At 32.2% G+C, this 22,477-nt stretch overlaps 1 protein-coding gene and 1 pseudogene across 1 annotated transcript; one reads left to right on the top strand and one right to left on the bottom strand.

Annotated features, from left to right (window-relative positions):
* Nucleotides 1-20,631: 20,631 nt before the first annotated feature.
* LOC140861240 (uncharacterized) lies at nt 20,632-21,436 on the top strand (annotated as a pseudogene).
* A 135-nt stretch (nt 21,437-21,571) lies between these two features.
* LOC140861241 (uncharacterized) lies at nt 21,572-22,203 on the bottom strand. The gene has a single exon (XM_073264237.1). It carries the CDS (start codon nt 22,190-22,192, stop codon nt 21,671-21,673), a length of 522 nt encoding a protein of 173 aa, XP_073120338.1. The 5' UTR covers nt 22,193-22,203; the 3' UTR covers nt 21,572-21,670.
* Nucleotides 22,204-22,477: the final 274 nt, after the last annotated feature.

Here is a 22,477-nt window from a genome sequence, read left to right on the forward strand (position 1 = left end):
GTATTAGAATCAGAATAACGATTATCACTTTCAGCACATCAGAGTCATAATTAGGGTTGTCATACCGAACTAAAATACCAAATTTTCGTCATACCATACCAAAAATTTGGAATTTCGTTATCGGTATCGGTATGAATTTTTTTCATACCAATATTTTTAGTACGGTATACCGAAAAACCACCCCTAATCATAACAGAATTCAAAAATTTAGTTCGAATTAGATTTCGAATCATATATAACAATGTTATGTGAACTCATACTAATTGTCTTAACAAAATAAACAGTTTTGGGGCTCGGTGAAACTGATCGTGATGACTGATAATGGAAATTTCGTTTTAGTTTTTATTATTTAGCCACTGCATTAGACTATGTTTCCATTTATTTTGTCTTCAGTTAAGCATTGTAAAGACAGTTTAAATTCAGTTTATGGAAAGACTTTGTAATTTCATTTTATGAATAAAAAACTGCATTCTGAAATTTCTGAAATCCGGGGCTTGTTGTTTAATGTGAAAACGATAAATTGCTCCATTACTTTTCGGTTGGGTTCCTCAAACAATTTGTTTTAATTTAACCTGCTTTTGCTAGATTTAGTATTCCTATGATCAAATGAATCATGATCACATTTTGAATGCAAATGTTTGCGAACACTTGAATTACTTAGCCATTTGGGTTAATGGCTCCTTTTAATTTGTGACTATTAGCTATTGATTTTTAGAATCATTTCCAGTGCACATTTAGCACCAAAAGTGGCCATTAGCCCTTTTTTTTTTTTTTTTATTTACAAAAATACATAGTCATATTTTGGCTTAATATTTACTGGTTTATGTTCTTCACGCATGCTGGGAACTCTTATTAACCGTCATGTTGAACGATGGCTATAAATTGCCTAAAATGACCAACAAGAAAATGAGTGAACAATTAAATGTCAAAAACGAGACTGATTATCCTAAAGAGATCATAACATAACTGATAGTAAAACTTCACAAGAAGTTCTAGCATCTAGTAATTATGATTAGTTGATTACAATGAAATTCAGATATACGCTCAATTTAAAGTACAAATTATGAGAACGGCAAGTCCACTTGCAAATGAATGTTAAATGGATTTGATTATTCGATAGATTATGACTATGTCCGGAATACAAAATTTCCCTCAGTTGAATCTAGTTGCTACCTGTCGTATGTCGTACGAAAATGTCTCTTGTACGTATGAGACTTTTACTAATATAATGTGTCTTTTTCTGAATCTCATATGGGTATATATTTGTAAGGATGAAATATGAGAGTTACAGCCCCCACTTTATGGGCATTTATATGCTCATGTGAGATCATTTCGCCAACATCTTAACCTTAAATTTTGTAAATGCTTCCTAGTTGAGTGGCATATTTGACTTCTAGTTCTGCGTCATTAATTATAATGATTTATGACAATATTAATATTTACCCCAATTATGTATTTAAGGGTGAAGATTTATCAATATTTGTAGGGTCCACTAAAAAAATAGTATGACTCACATATATTGACAAATCTCAATCCTTGAATCTAATCTGCATTGTGTAACCAGAAGTTCGTAATCCACAACATAAATTTTAAATATATTACTTAATGTAGGATAAATATTTTTTAAAAAATTTTGTATGTGAAAATCTAAAAACCGTATAGCAAATAGCTTTTCAACCAAGTTACTAATAGCGACAAAGCTGCACATCAATGCTTTGCATAAAAATTTATTAAAAAAATTAAAAAATATATATCTCACAATTGATGAATGATGTGAGACATTATTTAGGGGTAGGAGACAGTGAAATGTGAAAAGGCTGAAGCAAACATATATATGAATCAATTTAATTGATCAATAATTGAAGTCAATTGCCCATATTGGCCATGATTGTTCATTTAAAGCCAAATTACTACACAGATGAGCGGAGTTGATGTCGGAACTCTTTACCAAACAATTTCACTGCACGTTGTATTGTGAGAATTTGGATCTATCCCGGATCCGACCGCACGGCCCATCCCGTGGGATCCATATTTAGAGAAGTGGATCCCACGCGGCCGCAAATGGATCCTGGTCTTTAATGGTACTGTCTTATTATAGTTTGGTTCGAATTTTTATTGTTTTTTTTTTTTGAAAATTGTAATTTTGGTTCTTTATAATTGTCATTTTGCAATTTCGGTTTTTTATGTTTTTATATTTCAGTTTTATTTCTGCATGTTCGATTTTTGGCAATTTTAGTCCTTTTTATTCGAAAATGCTTATGTGGCACTATACACGTCAGCTCCATATCACCACTGCATTGGTGCCACATCAGCGCCTCATCAGAAAAAGGATTAAAATTACCAAAAAAAAAAAATAAAGATATCGGACTAAAATTAAAATCTGAAAATATAGAGGACCAAAATCTCAAAGTGACAAACATACAGAACTAAAAAAACAAATTTTTCTTTTTTTATTAATTAAACACACACATGTACATGTATGCATGTATTATACTAATTGCGTGTCAAAACTAAAATTACGTGATGCAAATTTATTTGAAGAGAAATTGCTAAGAACTTTTGTGTGATCGTATATTATGTTAGAACTTATAATGTTAATCATAGGAAATTCTCAAAACTTTTATTTCATCCTCCCTTGCTCGGACGAGTATCTGGTATTGTCGCAATTTCTATGTCAATAATGGTGGATTGAGTGAGAGGTATCGTGCATACAAGCATTATTGCATTCAACGAAAAAAAAACATGATTTTAGTCATATGGGGTATCTGATTTAATTGGCAGACTGGGTCATCTTTTCGCCAATGGTTAAAACTTTGATTTTTTCTGTTAACATCTTCTAAAGCAATCATGTTATATAGGTGTTGCTCAACATAGTTTATTTGGTTAGCATGATTTGCAGACTGTTGCAGTAGTTTGGAGTTTTACCCAAAAGACACCAAACTTCGGACACCAAATGATAGCGGCTACGAGTTCCTACATATAATATTTTTTATAGTTTTCTAAACAAGTTTTCAATATGTCATGCTTATCAGCATTATTAATCCATAAAGCTAGGTAAAATTCGCTTTTTATAATAGATTATTAAAATAAAATATATTTATATTTAGATTAAGATCCTAAATTCTTTGAATAAAATCGATTAATTAGTTAAAAGAGTGTGTGGTTGTGTGTGTATTTTCTTCATGCTGTATATCATTTATAAAATTTGAAATCTAATTATTGAGCATGATACTCTTAGATTTTCCACACTGCATTTTAGTTGTCGGTTCATCTAGCACTTTCAATAATACAACATTGATTTGATTCGGAGAAATGTGACGGAGATTGTCAAGTATTAAAAAATAATATATAAACATAGAAACCACTTTTTTGGTTGTATCTATAAATAATATGGGTTGGAACTGGGAGGCCCAATTTTTAGAAGAAATGTAACAAAATTTTGAAATTATATAATTATTTTTGGAAGTGAAATTTACGATAGTTTTATAATTTCAAATATGTTTTGTAACCCAATCAAATTGTACCATTTCAGTGGGCGTTGCAGCCTTTTTCTTTTTCCTTTTTTTTCAACTTTCTTTTTTGTTTTTTTTGTTTTTTATTTTTAAATTTTAAATTTAAATATTTTTCATTGATTGGATTGTGTAGAAGATTGGATTTTTTGTGATTTTAAAAATAATTGTTATCCGATTCCGGATAACCATTTTTTTTAAAAATATTTATTTCGAAAATATTAGTTGATTTATCAGATATTAGTTGATTTAAAAAAAATCAATATTTTTTATGGGTTGCATTTGCATCGGATAGGAGGGAATATTCATGTTATGTATGACGGCACTACCCTATGATAGATCTAAAAGTGATTATTCATCAATACATGCGGGGTTCACTAAAAAATAATAGACCCTACATATATCGAAAAATATCAACCATTAGATGTATGACAAGACAGTGTTTTCACTGGTAGTATCTAACTAGCCAGATAGGAGATCCGTCTATCATATATGTGGGACAGTATCATTGGAGTTTTTGTGATTTTAAAAATGATTGTTAACCGAAAAATCCTTTTTTTAAAAAAAATCTTTATTTTAAAATTATTAGTTGAGTTATCAGATATTAGTTGATTTAAAAAAAATTAATATTTTTTATGGGTTGGATCAAATAGCAGATCCTTTTATCAAATATTTGAGACCGTATCTGGAGTTTTTGTGATTTTGAAAATGATCGTTAACCGGATAATCATTTGTTTTAAAAAAAATTATTTTAAAAATATTAGTTGATTTATCAGATATTAGTTGATTTTAAAAAATTAATATTTTTCATGTGTTGAATCGAATAAGAGATCCGTCTATCAGATATATGAGAAAGTATCTGGAGCTTTTGTGATTTTGAAAATGATCGTTAATCGAATAATCATTTGTTTTTTAAAAAAGTACTTTATTTTAAAAATATTAGTTGATTTATCAGATATTAGTTGATTTTAAAAAAATTTAAAAAAAAATCAACTATATTTTTAAAAAAATGTTTATCCAGTTAACAATTATTTTCAAAATCACAAAAGCTCTAATAATATTGTATCATATATCTAATAGACGAATCTCAATCCAATCCATAAAAAAAATTTCAAATGCTTTAATTTGAATCTTTTCACAAATCCGAATTCATTGATTTCCGAACGGAAGTTCAAATTTTTTTTTTACAATCCATTAATCTTGGAGTAGGAAAAAAAGAGATTCCAATAGTTGCGATTTTGGGTCATAAAACACAAAAGTGCATTAATATCCCCAATTGACAATGGGAAGAACTTTTTGTAGCAATCCGTGTTCAAATCAAACCAGAAACAGAGTATCAAGAGTGCTAAATACACTTTGTAAAGAATGTCATGAAAGGTACTGGGAAACATGTACAGAAATGCTATTTGTAAACAATGCCATGAAAACTACATGTATGAAGAATATCGAGCTCGTCGAATAATTTAGTAATATGAATTTTCTCGTGTTTTCTTTCCTAAAAACCATTGTTTGAAATTTGTATTATGAAGGTCTTTTGTATTATTTTTTTTATTGTTCCAACATATTTTATCAATATTTTTTTGATTAATATATGTTACTAAATTTTGATTTTATTGTAGAGTTATTGCACGAAAATATTTTTTTTATGTTACTTGAAAAAGAAATGAATTTTAAAAATTATAATAAGTTATATATTTGTTTTTTTAGAAAAGCATAAATATTTTGTTTAAAGTTTATTTATGTAAATTTAGTATTTAATCCAATTAAACTAAATAAAATTTAAATTTATATTATTTTAAATTGAGCATGGTTATTTTGTAATCATAATACTAATTTTAATTTCAAAATATATAAAGAATAATATATTAAACTTTTCTATTATTTGAAATTATTAATTTTTTAACCAAACAACTAATCAATTGATTTAAAATTTCACTCTGAAATTCTATGTTATTCCAAGCAAGAGATTTAATAAAACAAGGATTCAAATCAATGGATTTTCAAATCCATTTATTTAAAATACACTCTCAAATTCAAGTTGGATATTGTTGAAAAAATATTCTGCACAGAAAACGAATCGATCAGCAGGAATTGATTAATAATTACTTTTATGTAATGAATAAAAGTAATGGATGAAATGATTTGAAAACAATAGTAAAAAAGATGATGCTATGATTTAGACGTACACATCATTATGTCTTAATTAATTCAATATTAGAGTAACGTGACTTTGTTCACTCTAAAAATAGACAGCCCCCTAGCGATAAAATTTATAACCACGCATTATAAATCCATGCCAAAATCGGCTGATTAAATAACCTTTTTCGACCAAATTTTATGAATTTGGCTGCTCACTAAGTTACAAATTTGCAAAACTTACGTTCTATCGATTCAAATGTCGAGATATTGCCAATGAGGTCTTGGCCTATCGATTTCCGCTGATTGCGGGTAGATTTCCTAATTTATTTAGATAGATTTAGATACTTTCTTAGTTCGAGACATGCACGTTTCGAGTCCATGCTCAAGTTCCGTCGGTTGTGCGGGCAAATTTCACTCTTTAGTGTTGCAATATGATGTACTTTCGATATTCGATGTAATTTGTACTCAAAAAAAAATGTCGAGATATCTGCTACGCGACAACATGTTACTTATTATTCAAAATTTATTAAAATAATTACTATTGTCGAAATGATAAGTCCATTGCTCCCCCGTCCCACTCTTATGTGTATTTTTACATTGATTAAGAAACTGTTTGGAAATATAAATTTTAAAGAGTAATTTCTCATTTTATTGTTTTTAATGGAGATTTTAATAGGGTAAAAAAATGTATAAATAATAAATAATATTAATTTAATAAGGATACATTGATAAAAGAGTTGGAAAAAAAATACTAAATATAAAAACTAAACTACATAATTGAGAATGAAAAAAAAAAATGCAGTCTAAATAAATGGTACGGATGTCGTATTATCTATTTTTCTATTATAAAATGCAGATTTTTAGAAAAAATTGTTTTGATACGACCACTTAAAAATTACATTTACAACCCTATTTTTATAGTTAAATATAATTTATTAAAAAAACATAACCCCAAAAAACAATATTTTGTTCATAAAAGTTACAGTATATGCCACACGTAGAGTACTTATACATATATATATATATATATATATATATATATATATATATATATATATATATATATATATATATATATATAGAGTTCTTTTATGGTGCCAAACACTATATGCTCATTTCATGCTCACCATGTACAAGTCAACTCAACTATTGTATCGATCAACTCATCTATTGTACATGGTGGGCATGAAGTGGACATATAGTGTTGGGCACCATAAAAGAACTCATATATATAAAGTTCATGTATACGTTACAAATGCAAAATATGTATCAAAGACACTAGTAAGTGTGTGTGTTGGAACATAATCGTATGGCTAACATATTTATAATTATAATTAAATGTGTTTACGGATTACTATTTTGAAAGGTAGGCTAACATATTTAATTAAACGTGTTTTCGAATTACTATTTTAAAAGGTAGAACCCAATGAAGTGATCCTGTTTTTCCGGGTTTTGAATTGAATATCAATATTAAATATGTATATTATTTCGTGTATGACCAATTTTTTTTTAAATAATTTATGATAGACTAATTAGAAATAATAGAAGTTAAAACTCCTTCAGTTATAAACATGAGTTGACCACAATTTGGAAAGAAAATTGACAGAACTCAATCCATAGTTTTTGCAGAACTTGTGGCTATTGCGGAGGGACTCAAGCTTTTGAAGGATATGCAAATTCAAGTTCATCAGATTACATCGGACTCTCTTTTGACTGTGCAAGCAATCACATGCCCAGAAGAAGATCTTAGCTATGTTGGTTATCTTGCAAATGATATTCGCACACTCTTACGTCGCCAACTAATATTATCTTTGAGTCACGTGATGCAGTCGGCGAATAGAGCACATTCGTTAGCTACTTTTGCTATTTCTTCCCCATCTACGTTTGTGTGGATGAAAGGGGATTTTTTTTTCTGGATGATAAACCTTTTAATCTCGGATATTGTTACCCTTTGAATAAATTTGCAATGTTTTCTCAAAAATAAAAATAAAAATTAACAATATCCACATTGTTCTAGAAGATTTTTCATGTTTGTATCTCCGTGAAATTAATATATGTTGTTACGGATTCAGATACTTGCACTAGTTATATTATTACATGTGTTATGTTGATTTAACATGGAAGATCCTGGATTTAGATTTCTGTATATATTTTGGCGAGAATTATATAATTTAAAACGTCATATAACCAAAGTCGAACAGAAATTTGAGGTAATTAATTTACAGATAAAATTAGACCAATTTAAGCCTTTATTCCACCTTACACCGATTTACATGTTTGGCATCTCAACCTTTTTTTTAAAAAAAAAAAAAATTCTGGATCCTCCACAAGATAGATAGTGCTTGTCATTTGTGGCCTTTTCTTCTCAGGAGACCTAATCCACAATGCCACGTTAAGATTTAAAGGCACTGGAAAAAGTAGTCGATCTCATTGTCTTCTCTCAAAACTTGTACATTTCTTGTCTAGTGGGAAGCCGGCAGTCCCAATGGCCACACTGGAACTCATGTCTTTTGACGACTCATGTTCATTTAACATCAAGGGCCACAAGTTTGAGACTATGTTAGTGTTCAGGAGAACATATAGGAATCACTTCTCAGCTTTTGCTTAGAAAAATTTCAAAATCTTGGTAAAAAAAGCTGATAAGTGTTTTTTAGAAGTTTTACTAAATGATACCTAAGTTTCTGGTTTGAGACCTCGTTGCAACAAATACTATTGTAGATCTTATGTTTTTAAAATCTGTATAGCGGCTCAAACATCGAATTTAGATTGTTGATTGAGGCAAGACTTGGCATCACATTACATTTTATTTTTCCATTGCAATCTAATTCAAACAAATAATGTTATTATCAGATATGTCATAGTTAACTGTTTTTTTTTATATAACATGCCCATGCATAATATAATATATATATAAAAATTAACTTCATCCCTCAAATTGATTGGTGAATAGCTTTTAGTGGCACATCCATTGTTCAATAGTTCCAATGATTCCTCACATGTGATCTTGTTGTTTTCCTCCATATCATCATATGCAAAGATATGGTATTTTCAATTATTTTGGTGGAGACCTAAATGCCTATTTAATGTCCTTCACATGGCTTCCCACATGTTATACATTTGTCCATTCCCAACCGTTTATTCCTTTTCATCAACTCAGTTTTACATTAATTTCTTCGCGCAAAGGCGACTAGTAGAGTCGTGCAATTGTCTATCAGACCAAATTAAAAAAATAAATCTCGACACTATTTGTCCTAACAATGAATAGGAAAATTCATAATTTTTGTCATGTATGTTTGCTACTTCGGTTTCAGTTTTAGTGTGTTATTTTTGTTTTATTATTATTTTTTTTTTTCAATTTTAGTGATTTTTTTTATATAACGTCAATGCAGAACTAACATGGCTCTAATGGAGACGGGTTTATCTTTTAATATTTTTTCCTCACATTTAAATTGGGTGATGAATTATAATTATAGGTTCAATGTCAACTACGTACTCCAAGGCACGCTCCTATTGGTTAGGTATTGGGTTCAGTCGTTCATATCATGTCCGAATTTGTTTTTCAACTTCTGGTACCTGCCATGATATTTATGTCCGAACTCCGAATCTAGTTTTCATTTGCGCTAGTAATAATTAATATTTTGCAAATCATATAAAAATCTCTATGCTTATTAAGAACATGTAACCTTTTTTTTTTAAATAACATGGAAATCTACAACCACTATCATTTGGTGCAGACTGAGTAAATTTTCGGGGTTAATTAAACTGATAAATCATATTGAACAAACCATGTGCAACAGACTCACTCGAGAAAGTGTTGTTAGATAAATCAAACTTCTAATAATTTGTCAAGAGCTCGTTCGCTCTACCAACTCTGGACACCCTGTTGAAAACAATTATATAGAGTACTTTAATTTACTCAATATCGCTCGTCATGATTGATTCTGGTGGGTTTGTTAACTGTATTATAATCACAATAATTGTCTCAATCATCGATGCTTAACAAGTGGATAATCAGAGGAGTAATGTTTATATAATTTTTATCCATTTCATCTCCTACGTTATTTTTTTAAAACTGTGAGAACAACAAGAAACTCCTTAATGGAAGTGAAACAAGACAAACTGCAAGTACGAGTATGGCTAGGCAAGTTATGTGATAAGCAAATGACAAATTATAAATTTGGGGAAAAAAATAAAATGGAATCAACTTTTTTCTTTTTTATTTATTTTTTTTAAAAAAGGGTTCGTACTCAAATTAGTTGGCTTAGTGGTGAAGATAGAAACATCAGACACCTTTGTCTTTTTCAAAAATTTGTCCTAATTATTTGAAATTGTTCTTTAAATAATTTATTTGAGATTATAATTAGTTTGTGGTTTTTTGAAAGAGATTATAAATTTTGTTGCTGGTATTTATATGGATCAGGGCCTCAGGGATGAAAACGGGCTCGACAAGATGGGCTCAATGCCAAAAATTAGCCCGGAGTCTGAAATAAAAAAGTTTTGGATTGGGTAACCCAACAGGTAACCCGTTACCTTTACTTGTATGATGTTTGGCTTAAAATTAACAAAATATTAATGTAATGCATCGTTATTTTCTTCAAGTTAAGTTTATTGAATAATCATTCTTGTATTATATATATTTAATCATCTTATCAACGGATCAACTGATGCTTGAATGTATAGAATTAAAGTAAAGAAATATATAAAATACAATTTAACACATATTTTTATGCGAAAAATTTACTAAATTTTAAATTGGTTTTATGTTTGAGTTTATATTTTAATGTAAATCCCATGTGCCAAAATTTAATTTGGATTCTTTTATTTACATTAAGGTATTGCCTTTACTTCTGGATCAAACGAAGTAATTTAAATTTCCGTTTGCCTTAACATCATTAAATAACGCGAGTCCTTCGTATTTTAATGAAAATTCATGACATGTTGAAGATCCTAAGAATCTCCATACCATACATGGAAAAACATTGAAGATTAAACATAAAAACTACATAAAACGGCTGACATACTTGTTGGAAAATTTTGATTGTGCTTAATGAATTGAAATTAAGCAATGCAAAGTTCGGAAAAGAAAAAAAGAATGAGACACTCAAAAAACGAAAAAATAATAAAAAAAAAAACTTTGAGGTGCAGGGGCGCAATTTTTGCGCCCCTGCACTGGTCATGCTGCCTGGGTGTGTGCCCAGGCAAGCAAGTGTGGCGCAGGGGCACAAAATATTGCGCCCCTGCACTTGAACTTTTGCCTTGGAATTTTCCAAGGCACCTGGAGTGGTGCAAGGGTGCAATCGGTGCTTCTGGCCACACGAAAAGTTGCATCCTTTTTTTCGAATTTTCTGATATTTTTGACTTCTTTTGGTGACTTTAGTCAGTTATTTTTACCAAAAAACATACCATATGAGTGAAAAGTTTTGTCTTTACATATAAACAATATAAATATGAGAATCAAACATCATTTTTTGATATAGATAATCAGATTCTCAGATTTTCAAATACATTCTTCACATATTTTGTTTCTTCTTCTTTTTTATAAAAGAGAGTTCATATCATTTCTGGTTGTAAGAACTTGTGATATATAGTGCTATATTCACAAGTAGAAGTTGTTGTATCTTGGGAGAAGATTGCCAAACACCGTAAGCACCAACAGCGGGGCAAAATCTTCTTAAGGAAATCGTGTTCAACATGAGCCTCAACTGTTGAATTCTTTTCCTATTTTTTTCTGTCATATTCAAGTTTTTCCAACAAATATACCAACAATACTACTGACTCAATTTTATTTCTTCAAAAAATCTATTTATTTTTATATAAGTCAAAAGATTTTTTTTGTTGTAAATATGAAGGTTGATTCGTTTCATAGATAAAAATCCGTGAGACCATACGAACACTTCTGCTTATCTGCTCTTTGTATTAATACACACAAAAATGGGTAACTTAAAACACGATATAGCATACGAAGGAATAGCTTGCAACACAGATTTAATAAGAGTTTCTTTACCACCTGCCGGGAAGAATCTGGACGCCCAGCCATTTATCTTTTTGAATAGTTTTTCTCTCAATCCCGCAAATTGAATACGCTTACTTCGCAAAGAAAAGGTAGGAATCGCCAAATAAAGATCATGGCCTTTAACCACATTAATAGATAAAATGCTTTTCATGGCCTGTATTGTTCCCTGCAAAGCACTAGGACTGAATGTAAGTGCAGATTTCTCGTAGTTCACAAATTGTACTGAAACGCCCTAGAACTACTAAATGCGGAAAAACTTTTTTTTTTTATGCTATACTATATACATATACGCCCATACATATATGTATAAACTTTAAAAATAATATTACAAATAATAACTCGCTTAATAAAATAATAAACATTTATTTGATAAAATCTTGAGTCATGCAATAGATAAAATAATGTCTATAATAAAAATTTATAACTTATGTCTACTAAAATCATGAAAAATCAATAAGTAATCATAACCACTGAAAACATAAAAATATCCTAAATAAATAACTCATGCATAAATAAAACTCTAGCGAGACGGTCACAGGGCCACTGCCATGCTCGCTCATACGTCCTCGCCACCGGTAGGAGCTACATCATACTCACCTGCACCATATAAGCGTAGTGAGCCTAGAGGCTCAACATGTCTAATCCTTTATAACAAGGTTAAAAATAATGCATCACGTAAATACTAATACATATACATGTACATGAGCATGCGTGGAAACATTTTTCATAACATAAATGCTTAATCATAAATCTTATACATAACATAACTTTCTTCATCATACATAACATAATTGAGCATGTCATAAACATAAAAACTGAGTATGGTCATATCCATGAATGTGACTAATAACCGTGCCGACTGATCAGTCTAGAAACCATCGTACGTGGCGGTGGATAAATCCACCTCTATGCTGGTAGTAAACTACCTCTGTGCCAGTGGTAAAACCACTTCTATGCCGGTAGTAAAACTACCTCTGTGTCAGTGGTAAAACCACTTCTATGCTGTCACATCACTTCAATTTCCATAAAACTATTTTTCATGCTCAATTCTTAATCATAAACACATCATAAAATATTTCATGTATGCATGCACTGAAAATTTGTCCGTAATATATATTTAATTAATTTTAATAATAAATATACTTTTACTTAAAATAGACTTCATGCATAAAAATAATTAAATATATATTCCGGACTTAATTTATTTTCATGGATTGGTCCAGACTGCTGATCACTCACTCTAAGCCCATTAAACTTAAATAAAATCCAATAATCATATTTTAGCCCAAATAACTTAATTAAACTTAACTTGACCTAAATAAAATATTTAAGCCCAATTACTTAACTTAAACCCAATAAAACTCTAGACTGGCCCAAAATCCACTGACTGGCCCAAAAATTCCTGTGGGCCTACGAGCCCATAAAAATCATTGGGCTAACTTAAAAATAATTTTGAAAGCCCAAATAAAATTATTTGGAAGCCCAAATAATTTTATTTCTAATTAAATGGCCCAAAAACCCATTAAAACATTAAACATTTTAAAATTAAAATACTCGAGCCCGGCCCACCTAGCCCGGACCCGGACCTACCTGACCCGACCCTAAACCCTACTGACCCGACCCACTATCCTGACCCGACCCGGAACCACCCAGAACCCCCAACCCGATCCCCCCTCCTCTCCTTACCTTCGGCCGTGCGAGCAGCAGCTTTCCGGGGCTGCTGCCGCCGTGCTCCGGCCGTCCCCTGGCCGGAGCACCACCACCTACCCCTATCCCTCTTCAAGACGTTTCCAACAAGCTAAAAACCAGCCCAAACCGATCCCTAACGAAGGAGAACGAAGCAAAACCATCTATCCCTTAATCTGCTCGCGTCCTGCGCGCGACGCCGGACTTCCGACCGTTCGGCCGCCCAGCTCCGGCCACCACTGGCCGGAGCACAACTTGGATTACCTTCCCCTATGTCTTGTGGTTCTAACCCAACTGGAATCAGTCTAAAAAACGCCTTATGGACCGAGAACGACCCAATCTCCCAACATCGCTCAACCTGCGCACCCTAGGACCTGTTCTGAACCAGCTCCTCTCCTGGCCATGCATGGCTCGAACCACTGGACCCAGCTCGACCCTAGGCACCCTAGGACACCCCTTGACCGAGCCACAACCTCTGGACCGAACCATGTTGGTTAAAAAACGTGAGTATGACCATGTGTCCACCAAATTATGCAACAAGCAACCAAAACTCCCATAGAATTCGAAATATTCATGAATAATTCTGAAATAAAAATATCATGCATGAATAGTAGCTTATATGGTGGTCAAATAAAAGTTTTAGACATGCCTTTGATTTTTAAAACGAAGCTAGACCGCGTGAACGACTCCGGGACGACGGACCTACGAAGAACTCGAATTTTTCTTGAATAAATCGGCTATGGAGGCTGAAATCTGCTGTGGGGCGTGAAGAAGATGATGGAGAAAGGTTGGAGGCAGCTAAGGGAGTTGTCGGCTGATAAGGATTTGTGTAGGGTAGAAATTGATTTGTTTTGGTTTAAATAGAATAGATAATGATTTAAATAAATAATAAAAATCAACATAAAGATAATATACCAACAAAACTTTATTTAAAAGTCCTCATAATAATAATAATCTGATGTAAAAGCATAAATCCCGAAATTAAAATTAAGGGAATTTTTAAAAGTGATTAAAAGTCATTATCTTGGCTAATTTTGGATAAAAAGGACTCCTAAAATTATATAAAATCAAATACTAAAAATTTTGAGATAATAAAACTCAAAATAATATTTTAGGGCTCTAAAAAGGCTCATAAAATCATTTGGGTGGAAAGTTGTCATCTCGTCCGTCCACGGTCCCGTCTACGCGATCAAATATTTAAAATACTAAAAATCATAAAAATCACTAATTATGGGTTAAATGCTTAAAAAAATAAATTAAATCATGCATATAAATCACATAATAACACATAAATTCATTTAACCCTTATTTTAAAAATTAATTTCTCCTAATTATGCATGCGAATTTACGTATTCAAATTCCGGGTGTTACATGTACTGATGCTCTTTCATACCTTCGTAAGCAGTCATGCTGACGCAGTTTCATACATTCAGATTCCATAGCTCGAAAGAAGATCAAGCTATCATTGACAAAAAAAAACAAGTGAGAAATAGGTGGACAAGAGTTTGCAATTTTCACTCCTTTCATAATAAAATTTAATCACTTAATCAGGGCATATTAAAGTGTTTTACCAAGAATTGTTATTATCAAAGTGTTAATTACTTGTAGTATGGTTTTTTCCCCCATAACAAACAACTAAATTTCATATATCACAAGATAATTCATCATTTACAAGATTTCTTAAAAATACGAGGATAACAATACATAAAACTCCTTCGAGGAAGTCCATGAGCTACCCCATTTGCACTCCTACACGCTACACAAGAAAATAGTCAGTTTAGTCCTCTTTATCATGTTTGCTTTTTTAGTCTTTAAACTTATCAAAGTTGTGTTTTAGTCCTGTAATTTTGCGTTTTGTTGGTTTTCAATCCTATTTAACCGGAATGTTAACATAACATCGAAAAATACTGACATTATACTAGAAAATTCTAATTATCATGCTGAGATTAAAAAAATTAAAGGCATGCCCGACGCCATGCAACACTTCGGGGAATTCACAACAATTTTCAAGTGTCACTTAGTATATGTTAATGTCACATCAGTATTTTATCGTATAACATCAACGTTTCAGTAAAATAGGACTAAAAACCAACAAAACACAAAGTCATATGACTAAAACAAAATTTTGATAAATTAAATGACCAAAAAAAAAAAGCAAACATATCAACTGAAAGGACTATACGGCTATTCTCCTTCTCCCAAAAACTATTTATTTGTTGTGAAAAAGTAAAAATTTATGGTAAAAAGTAAAAACTCCAAAACTCAAAATATATCAAACTCTACACTTCACAATATTTTTCTCTCTCAATTCAATTGTGTTTTTTTATCAAATGAAGACCTATTTATAGATGCATATTTGAGATTAGTCCAAAAATTAATATATCATCATCTACATCATCACACACTAATTTTCAACATTTTACAACTCAATATTCAACATTCAATATTCAACAATAATAAAATAATATATTTTTAACACTCCCCCTTGTGATGATGATCGTCATATGATGATTGTCTTTATTACGTGTTTTATGCTGCCTCGTTAAAAACCTTACTAGGAAAAAACCAGTGGGATAAAAATCATAGCAAGGAAAAAGAGTGCAGCCACGTAAACTCTCCCTCATGTTAACACGAGTGATTCTTCACATATTCCGTAGATTGCGCATCCCAATGTTATATATATGCTTTCTGATATTGCCGTAGGAAGCGCCTTTGTGAATAGGTCTGATGAGTTCTCACTTGATTGAATGTAACATATATCAATATCTTTATTTTTCTCAAACTCTTGAGTGTAGGCAAAGAACTTTGGAGGGATATGTTTTATTCTGTCACTTTTTATGTATCCTTCATTCATTGAGCAATACATGCATCATTATCTTCATACAACGTCACAGACTTCTTGTCTACTAATAATCCACAAGAAGTTTGGATATGTTGTGTCATTGATTTTAGCCAAACACATTCACGGCTTGTTTCATGTAGCGCAATAATCTCAGCGTGATTTGATGAAGTTGTTACGAGTGTTTGCTTCTGTGAACACCAAGAAATCGCGGTGCCTCCACGAGTAAATACATATCCGGTTTGGGAACGTGTCTTATGTGGATCAGATAAATATCCAGCGTCAGCATAACCAATGATACTTTGATTGGTGTCTTTTGAGTACAAAAGTTCCAAATCTGTCGTTTCTCGTAGATAACAAAATATATGTTTAATTCCGTTCCAGTGCCTCTTTGTTGGATATGAACTGAATCTTGCCAATAAATTTACAGCAAAAGATATATCAGGTCTAGTGCAATTTGCAAGATACATAAGGGCACCAATGACACTTAGATATGGTACTTCTGGACCAAGAATAACTTCACCATCTTCACATGGACGGAATTGATCCTTTTCTATGTTTAATGATCTTCAACCATTGGAGTACTTAATGGATTTGATTTATCCATATTAAAACGTTTAAGGATCTTTTCTGTATAATTTGCCTGGTGAACAAAAATTCCACATTCTTTTTGTTCGATTTGCAAACACAGACAATACTTGATTTTTCCAAGATCCTTCATTTCGAATTCTTCCTTCAAGTACATCATAGCTTCTTGAATTTCTTTATTCGTTTCAATTATTTTTAAATCATCAACATATATAGCAATAATTACACATCCGGATGTTGTTTTCTTGATGAAAACACAAGGGCATATTGGATCATTTACATATCCCTTTTTCATCAAGTGCTCACTTAGCCGATTATACCATATTCGGCCAGATTGCTTCAACCCATATAATGATCTTTGCAATTTTACAGAATAAAATTCTCTGGGTTTTGAACTTTGTGCTTCAGAAATCTTAAATCCTTCAGAGATTTTTATGTATATATCACTATCAAGTTATCCGTATAAGTAAGCTGTAACAACATCCATAAAACACATTTCCAAATTTTTAGATATTGCCAAACTAATTAAATATCGAAACGTAATTGCATCCATAACAGGAGAATACGTTTCTTCATAATCAATTTCAGGCCTTTGAGAAAAATCTTGTGCAACAAGTATAGCTTTATATCTGACTATTTCATTTTTCTCATTTCGCTTTCGAATAAAAACCCATTTGTATCCAACAGGTTTTACACCTTCAGGTGTGAGGACTATAGATCCAAAAAATTACCTTTATTTAGCGAATCCAATTCAACCTGGATGACATTTTTCCATTTGGCCCAATCATGATGAGTTTTACATTCACCAAAAGATTTTAGTTCATGATCCTCATTTTCATTTATGACGTCACAAGCCACATTATAAGAAAATATCTCATCAATATCTTCTATGTATTTTCGGTTCCATATTTTTCCAGTATTAATATAATTGATAGAGATTTCACGATTCTCGTCAGTTTGTGATTTTGACAGAACATTTTCATTATCAGGTGTTTCTTCTGGAACACCATTTTCTATTTTATGATCATTGTGTTTCTCTATCCCTTTTATTTTCCGAGGATTTTTATCCTTGGAACCGACTGGCCTTCCACGCTTCAAGCGTTTTATGACATCATGATTGTCTTCAATTTGTTTCTTTGGAATTTCAATTTGAGCAGGGGCATTTACAACATGTATATATGATTTTGTTACCCATTTTGTGTCTGCAAATACATCTGGCATTTGATTTGCAATTCTTTGCAAGTGCACAATTTGCTGTACATCTTTCTCACATTGTTTCGTCTTTGGATCCAAATGTCATAATGATGGTACATACCATGTGATTTCTTTTTCGATGTGTTTCTTTTCTCCCCCTAACATTGGGAAGATTTCTTCATTAAAATGGCAATCACCAAAACGTGCTGTAAACACATCGCCTGTCTGAGGCTCAAGATATCGAATGATTGATGGACTATCATAACCGATATAAATACCGATTTTTCTTTGAGGACCCATTTTTGATCGTTGAGGTGGTGCAATAGGCAATACACCATACATCCAAAAATTCTCAGATGAGAAATATTTGGTTCTTTACCAAATGCAAGCTTCAATTGGGAGAATTTATGATATGCACTTGGTCTGATGCGAATTAATGTCGCAGCATGTAAAATTGCATGTCTCCATATAGAAATAGGGAGTTTTATTCTCATAATCATTGGTTTAGAAATCAGTTGTAGACGTTTAATCAATGATTCAGCTAATCCATTCTGTGTATGAACATGAGCAACATGATGTTCAACAGTAATTCTCATTGACATACAATAGTCATTGAAAGTTTGAGAAGTAAATTCTCCAGTATTATCAAATCTTATTTTCTTGATTGTATAATCGGAAAATTGATTTCGAAATTTTATTATTTGAGCCATTAATCTTGCAAATGACACATTTCGAGTTGACAATAAGCATACATGTGACCATCTGCTGGAGACATCGATCGATACCATAAAATATCGAAATGGTCCACATAGTGGATGAATTGGCCCACAAATATCACCCTGAATACGTTCAAGAAATATGGGTGATTCTGTTTGGATTTTAGCTGGCGATGGTCTTATAATAAGTTTTTCAAGAGAACATGCTTTACATTAAAACTTATTATTCTGAAAGATCTTCTGGTCTTTCAATGGATGACCATGTGTATTTTAAATAATTCTTCGCATCATTATTGAACCAGGATGTCCCAATCGATCATGCCAATTGGTTAATATTGAAGAATTATTAACCACCATATTTGATTCGATTGACCTTATATGTGTATAATGCAATCCAGTAAGGAGCATTGATAATTTTTCAATCACATATTTCTTTCCTGATTTATATGTGGTAAGACACATATATTTCTGATTTCCATCAGTTATCGTCTCAGTATAATATCCATGATAATATATGTCATTAAAACTCAACAAATTTCTTTTCGATTTTGGTTAATATAAAGCATCATTTATCAGAAATTTTGTACCATTTGGTAACAAAAATTGTGCTTTACCACAACCTTCAATCAAGTCTACAGGACCTGATATTGTATTCACCATTATTTTTTTGGTTTTATTTCCAAGAAATATCTTTCATCTCGCAGAATAGTGTGCGTCGTACCACTATCCGATATGCAAATTTCCATGATATTATTTCCATGTTTGCTCATAGCATTTTTCATATCAAACTTCACAAAAATGCAATAAAAAAAAATTAAGTACAATACAAATGCAAAATATAACATGCTTTATAATACAAGAATGCATGAAAAATACAAATTTGTTACAACCCACCAATCTTTTAATCAATGTCTTCGAAATCATTCAAAAAATCTGCAGCATTGAAACTAGTTGAACCAATTAAATGGTCAATATTTTCAACAAAATTGGTCTCTTTTCCTTTCCCCTTTATCGATTCTTTATAGAGCATATAAAGGTGCTCAGGGGCTCGACAAGTACGTGACCAATGTCCCGGAGTGCCACATCTATAACAAACACTCTCAGTTCTTTTTGAGTGATTTTCATTTTCACTCATGTTTTCATGCTGCCTTTTCGGTGGGTGATTTGTGACGTTTTTTTAGATGAGTTATTGAAGTAACTATCTCGATTATATCCACGGCCTCGACCATGACCGTGAGCATTTCTACGTCCACGACCACGCCTACGTAAAAAACATGAAATTATATATTAATATATACACAATAAAAATATATAAACAGTAAAAATGAATATCCTTACTTGTTGAATATTTTTGACTTCTTTTTGTATTTTGGAGCATCGAAAATTATAGAGAACCTTCGAGCGATCGTGCTGATAACGTGTTGTGAAAAAGTAAAAATTTATGGTAAAATTTATGGTAAAAAGTAAAAACTCCAAAATTCAAAATACATCAAACTCTACACTTCACAATATTTTTCTCTCTCAATTCAATTGTGTTTTTCATCACAAATGAAGATCTATTTATAGATCCACATTTGAGATTAGTCCAAAAATTAATATATCATTATCTACATCATCACACACTAATTTTCAACATTTTACAACTCAATATTCAACATTCAATATTCAACAATAATAAAATAATATATTTTCAACATTATTTACTATAATTTCTCGATTTTCAATTTTGTTTTCGAATCGCACGCTTTTACTTATGTATTGGGATAGATTAATTTATTTATTTTTTTTTAAAAAAAACTTATGTATTGGGATCGAGTCAAAAACTTTGACCAAGACTTTCTTACTTTCCGTGCAAACATTACACTGCATCATGCAATGTTAATTAAAATGATAAAAACCTAAGCATGTATAAAAATATATATCTGCTCTCCTACAACATGTATTGGTGTTCCATTTCAGAAGGGTAAAAATATCAAGAAACCATTGAAATAAAATAGAAAAAGCAACGATAGAATCGATGGCTGAAATATTTCCAGAATCAAAATCATCAGAACACGATGGGGAATCCAACGAGATCACCCTGAGACCCATAGCACTGTCCGATGTAGATGATTTCATGGTATGGGCAACAGATGATAGAGTAAGCCATTTCTGCACATGGGTACTTACACTTCCAAACACCAAGCTTTCCAATTCATCAACGATGTTGCCATTCCTCATCCTTGGTATCGAGTCATCTGCATCAATAATCGGGCTGTCGGATCTATATCCGTCACACCAGGTTCTGGTAAGGCTCTTCGTGTGTGTGTTTATTCGTTTATGTTTCGGTTCTTTGTATAAGCATCTACATATGGTGGTAGAGAGACCATCAAATTAACATTCTTTGATTCTTGCCTTCTGAATTATTGTCGTATATTATTGCGAATACAACAGAAGGATGCAGAGCTGAACTTGGTTATGTACTAGCTTTTGAGCACTGGGGAAAAGAGATTGTGACAAGAGCTGTAAAAATGGTGGCATCCAACATTTTCGAGGAATGGCCGGAGTTGAAAAGGCTTCAGGCTTTGGTGGATGTGGAGAATAAGGGGTCTCAAAGGGTTCTGGAAAAGGCTGGATTTTCAAGGGAAGGTGTTCTGAGGAAGTATCTAACTATAAAGGGAAGGTGTGGAGATATGGTGATATTTAGCATTCTCTCTACCGATTTAGTTTCTTGATGTTCTCTGGTTCTGTATTTAAGGTTTGTTAAATGTTGCAAGGAAATATAAACCGGACTTTGTTTCTGAGATTTGCACTGGTTCTGTGTTTCAGACCATATCAAATAACTTCACATTGATTTTGAGTACAACTACCTAATATTTTAGATTTCATAAGAAAAGAAAAGGAGAAAAAAGGAAAGAAATCACAAACAGCAATTTGAAATGAAAATCAAGAAACAACTTTGGGTGACCATGAAAGCACAAACAAAAGAAATTATGCATGTCTCTGTTTACTGGGCAACTTCATCCGTAGACAAGAAACTATACACAAACATGTCTCTAATTCCACCTTTGTTGAATCCATACTTCCTCAGAAAACCTTCCCTTGTAAAACCAACTTTCTCCAACACCCTCTGAGACCCTACATTCTCCTCCTCCACCAAAGCCTCCAACCTTACTAAAAAGGGAAACTTTTCGAAAGCATGTGGAATCGCCATTCTCATAGCTTCAGTCACAATTCCTCGCCCCCAATACTCACACCCGATGGCATACCCCACGTGGGCACGGTGTCGATCACCCCCAGATTCAGGCTTGATGGAGACATACCCAACGGAACGATTGTCTATGCAAATGGATCGGCGCCACGGATGTGGAATAGCAACATCCTTGATATAACTCAAGGCTTCTTCTCTAGAGGTTATGGTGTCCCATCTCAAGTAATGTGTCACCTTATCATCACCCGCCCATTTGAGAAAGTCGTCGACATCAGAAATGTCGAAGGGTCTAAGAGTTATTCTTGAGGAACAATTCATATTAACTCAATTCAAACAGGATGATGAAGGGCTACAAGCCTGATATGGGGATGAATTTAGTAAAGAGAGAACTGAATAGGCCACAAGATAGTGCTGACTTGTGGTATCGTACTATAAAGTCAAGAGCACTCCGAGTATTGAGAAGCTATATAGCGCGCAGTAACCATTATTGAACACATAGGCAGCCAGCAGCCTCTCTTGACCGACCCAAGACTTAAAATTTATATTGTGGACAAAGTTTTTGCACATTGAAATCTCATTCAGGGACTGAGAATGGGCCACAGA

This window comes from Henckelia pumila, chromosome 4, assembly GCF_033568475.1.
Source record: "Henckelia pumila isolate YLH828 chromosome 4, ASM3356847v2, whole genome shotgun sequence".
Classification (NCBI taxonomy): domain Eukaryota; kingdom Viridiplantae; phylum Streptophyta; class Magnoliopsida; order Lamiales; family Gesneriaceae; genus Henckelia; species Henckelia pumila.

What these genes read in the sequence shown, in the direction of transcription:
- LOC140861241 (XM_073264237.1), bottom strand. Translation starts at nt 22,192, where the DNA reads ATGAATTGTTCCTCAAGAATAACTCTTAGACCCTTCGACATTTCTGAT.